Raw genomic sequence first — 4,561 nt, 5'->3', positions numbered from 1 at the left:
GCACCTGCCAGGGCAGCGATAAAACTTGCCATTGTCCGTGCCAACTGTGGGCGGTGGAGTCCTCAACAGCGAGTACTTCCATTCACTGCACGTTTCTAATGCGATGAATTGCTTTTTAAATTTTTCCAATTTTCCAATTTATTTTTTTTTTCATTTTCAAAACTACTCACATGCACGGGCACGGCCACGGCCACGGGAATGGGCACGCACAGCTCGAGTAGATCGAGTGTTGGAGAGAGGAGTTGAAGTTTATTGATGGCAGTTTTTGTTGCTCTTGTCAGCGGGCAGCAGCGGCGGACAGCAGTGGAACGTGACCGCTTACAGAGTACCTGTAAATGCATACAGGCAGAGAAAACAGCTTTGGTGCATAAAAACAAAAAAGAGGTAGAAAACGCCAAGGCCAGAGAACTATATTATATGTATATGTAGCTGCCATGAAAAGAATCAGTCGAATAACAACCAAACGTTCAACACTTTAAATAACTCAATGAGCAACAGCAGCAGCAGCAGCAGCAGCCACACCAGCAACAGCAACAGCGAGCAACAGCAATGTTAGCGCCGAGGGGCTAACAGCCTGTTATTGCTCTCTGTTACAGCGCCTGTTACCTGTAACACTTTGAATAACTCAATGTTCAGCGCAGTAGTTCGAGCAGAACAGCAACAGCAATGTTAGCTCTTGTCGCTCATAGTTACAGCGCCTGTTGCCGATCTCCGCTGCAGAACCATTTGGTGCGCTAACATAATGCTAGTCAGAATCGCAGTACCCGTAACATACGGGTATGCATGGCCATTTCTCTGGCGAGCTCCACCAAGGCCAAGCAATTAAATGTAAACAAATTAAATCTGCAGCAGCTACATTCAGTACAACGAATATCTAATAGTATGATATAATAATAGACACCATAACTAGTAATTGCATGTTCTGTGATACAAGACAAACATTCGGCAGCCACAGTGCGAGTTGGATCGTGGCTTCCCTCTCCAGCAAATCTCCGCCTCCGCTTTTCGTTGGCCTTTTTGCCTGGATTTCCGCGTTAAGCCAAGTTGATTTAGCAATGAATGGTCGAAGCAAATGGACAACAAAAGGGCAGCAGAAGTTATGGGGTGGTTCCCCATGGGGTAGAGCCCTGCGATGTTTGCCCAGGAGCTGCGGCAAGGACTTGCTGACACAACGAGTCTCTAATTACGCGCAAGCAAACAAACAAAATTGCAGGTGTCAAAACAGGGAACAGGCAGAGGCAGTGGCAGTGGCAAATGACCCAACCGGGAGGACTTCTTGAGTCATTTGTCATATCAAAGGCAAGACGAATGGCAGTCCAAATCCTGCTCCTGCTGCTGCTGCTGCTGCTGCTGCTGCTCCTCTCCGCGGGAAACGCTTCCAGCGGCGTGGAGCTGAGCCAATTGGATGATTTGATGGCGGTGCCCACACGGGACCTGCCACAGGTGCAGCTGTGGCTGCGTCTGCGGCATCGGCACGGGGATGCCGCCAATGTGTATGTCCATTGGTTTCTGCATCGCTCCCAGCTGCCGCTTGTCGTGCGGGTCTACGAGTCGGAGCAGAATCAGTGGCTGGACGATCCGTTTGGCCGGGACAATCTGGTGCTGGTCATGACACTCGCGGAGCTCATCTCGAATCGTGGTGCAGCCGGGCCCAGCCAGCGGGCCGGCGTCTTTCTCTACATCCTCGCCGATCAGAGTGAGGCACTCACGATGCGCCAGCAGCTGCAGCTGGAGGAGAGCTGCCGTCAGCTGTGGATGCGCCAGAAGATCTACAACCGCTACATTCTCTCCCTGGAGGGCATCTGGATCTTTGATCCGTTCCAGCGTCGGGCAGAGGCCTTTGGTCGCTTGGTTGCCTACACGGGCCAGGAGCCGCTGTCCAAGCATCTCTTCCACGACATGGCCGGCTATCCGCTGCGCGTGCAAATGTTCAAGTCCGTGTTCACGCGGACGGAGCTGGACCCGGGCTCGGGCCAGCTGGTCAGCGTGACGGGCGTGGACTACCTGGTGGCCCAGACGCTCCGCGAGAAGCTCAACTTTACGCTGCTGCTGCAGCAGCCGGACAAGAACTACTTTGGGTAGGTGCTCCCCGTCGACGGATCCATCCCCACGAATGATTCTCCTCTCTTCTTTGAAGCGAACGCAGTGCAAATGGCAGCTACAACGGGGCCATCGGCTCGATCCTTCGGGATGGACTGGACATCTGTCTGACGGGCTTCTTCGTGAAGGACTATCTGGTGCAGCAGTACATGGACTTCACGGTGGCCGTCTACGACGACAGCCTGTGCATCTATGTGCCCAAGGCGCATCGCATACCCCAGTCCATTCTGCCCATCTTTGCCGTGGGCTATGACATCTGGCTGGGCTTCATCCTCGCCGCCTTTGGCTGTGCCCTCATCTGGCTGCTGCTGCGCGTGATCAATCTGCACCTGAGGATCGTCCGGCTGCGTCACCAGCGGCTCTACAAGCAGGCTCTGGGCATAGTGGTGGACACGTGGGTGGTGTGGGTGCGCGTGAATCTGTCCAGGCTGCCCACGAGCTATGCGGAGCGGGTGTTCATTGGATCGCTGTGCCTGGTGAGCGTGATCTTTGGGGCCATCTTTGAGTCGAGCCTGGCCACGGTGTACATCCATCCGCTGTACTACAAGGACATCAATACGATGCAGGAGCTGGACGACAGCGGCCTGAAAGTCATCTACAAGTACAGCTCCATGGCGGATGATCTGTTCTTCAGCGAAACGTCGCCGCTCTTTGCCAGCCTCAACAAGAAGCTGTCCTGGAACCACGACCTCTACGCGGATGTCATCGATGATGTGGCCCGCAATGGGGGCAAGGCCGGCGTCTCTCGCTACAACTCCCTCATGCTGGAGTCCTCCCTCTTCATTTTGCTGCGCCGCATTTGGGTGGTGCCGGAGTGCCCCAAGTACTATGCCATTTCGTATGTGATGCCGCGCGACTCGCCCTGGGAGGATGCCATCAATGCGCTCCTCCTGCGCCTCCTCAACGCCGGCCTCATCGTTAAGTGGATCGCGGACGAGAAGTCCCGTGTCGACATCAAGATGCGCGCCCGCACCCTGGAGGCCAATGCCGAGGCCGAGCTCGCGCGCGTCCTCACCATCGGTGACCTACAGCTGGCCTTCTATGTCGTCCTCGGTGGCAATCTGCTGGCGCTTCTCGGCTTCCTGCTGGAGCACCTCTGGCGCAGAATCTTCCCTGGCGTCGGCCAGTGAAGTTCGATGTTCCAATTACTTTATTCGCTTCGATTTCAACACTCCCAAAAGCGTTCCTGGAATTTTCCCCCTTGAATTCCTTGCAACAATTTCGAGTTCTTTGACACGACCAAAAGATAAACAACCAAAGCTGAGGGCACTGCACACATACATATGTATAAGTATGTATGTACATATATATTTATGTAGAATTTGGCAAATATGTAAACTCATTCAGTCCGAAATTGTTGACCGAATTCGTTGAACATTTTCAACTTCTGCCTGCAGCGTTTGCAAATTTCATTTGCCAAAGGCCGGCGGGCCACCACACACACTCCCACACCACCCGAAGTGGGCCGCACCGGGCCTATATAATTTAGCCAAGTTAACATTGATACGCACCAGCTGCTGTTCTGGCGGCCAGGGGGAAGCAAAATGCAGTTTTCAATTCAAGGTTCCCATTGCAATTGCCAAAGGTGCAAAGACAGTGGCGATTGGCCCTAAGCTACGAGCAACAATCATTTGTAAGTGGATCCGCAAAGAGATCTATGAAATGTGAGAGCTCTGTTAGTCCCCCCCTGTAGCTTCTCACATTTGTTCGAATTGCTTTCGATAAGTTAATTTTGTATGCTTTTGTGTTGGTCTTTACTGTGCCCGTGCCCAATGTGTTCACCTCACTCACGAATGCGTCAAGCGGTCACATCCAATATGTGTTTATTTGGCATTTCAGTTGCTGCACACGAAATGACAATTAAACAGCCGCAAACAGCGACGCATCCGCCAACCAACAACAGCGGGCTTTCCAATGGTCCTGCTGGAAAAAACAGTTCATTTAAGCATTCGAATTCCCCCACACAAAGAGGGAAAAATGTTCATGGGCAGCTCTGGGGCTGATGCCTTGGTTCGTCTTTAAAATTGGGGAAACTTTCAAACACTTGCAACATTTAATTACAGTTGGAAAGAATGCAAATGCTAAATCAGGGATGGTTTTCCTATGGAGACGATTAGAAATCATCCCTGTTTTTTGTTCCACACAAACTATCGCAGTCAGCATTGGTCAGGGATGGCAGAAAAAGAATTATATTATATATTCAGGATGGACGTTAATTTAAAGTAGGGGTCGGCACGGCCCTTAGCTGTTATCTGCCTTAAAGGAACTAATAGTAAAAAATGTGCAGTGTAAACAGCCATCAAACAATTGTCATAAGGAAACTTTGAAACGAGTTGGCAGCTCGTTTGGCGAGCAAGTTGGCCCGGTGCTCAGTGTCAAAATCTTAACTTTTATTGTCACACAACGAAAAAAACCGGACCAGCTGTAGTTGAACCATTTGAAAAGCTCTCAAATATTCGCA

The 4,561-nt window shown here is 51.5% G+C and overlaps 1 protein-coding gene across 1 annotated transcript; it reads left to right on the top strand.

Annotated features, from left to right (window-relative positions):
* The first annotated feature begins 1,308 nt into the window (after nt 1-1,308).
* On the top strand, nt 1,309-3,230 carry LOC117895090. The gene is made up of 2 exons (XM_034802490.1): nt 1,309-2,078; nt 2,138-3,230. The coding sequence occupies exons 1-2, from the start codon at nt 1,309-1,311 to the stop codon at nt 3,228-3,230; spliced, it is 1,863 nt and encodes a 620-aa protein (XP_034658381.1).
* Nucleotides 3,231-4,561: the final 1,331 nt, after the last annotated feature.

This window comes from Drosophila subobscura, chromosome A (genome assembly GCF_008121235.1).
Source record: "Drosophila subobscura isolate 14011-0131.10 chromosome A, UCBerk_Dsub_1.0, whole genome shotgun sequence".
Taxonomy (NCBI): Eukaryota; Metazoa; Arthropoda; class Insecta; order Diptera; family Drosophilidae; genus Drosophila; species Drosophila subobscura.
Note: the sequence above shows the minus strand (reverse complement) of the source record. Positions and strands in the feature narration are given on the sequence as shown.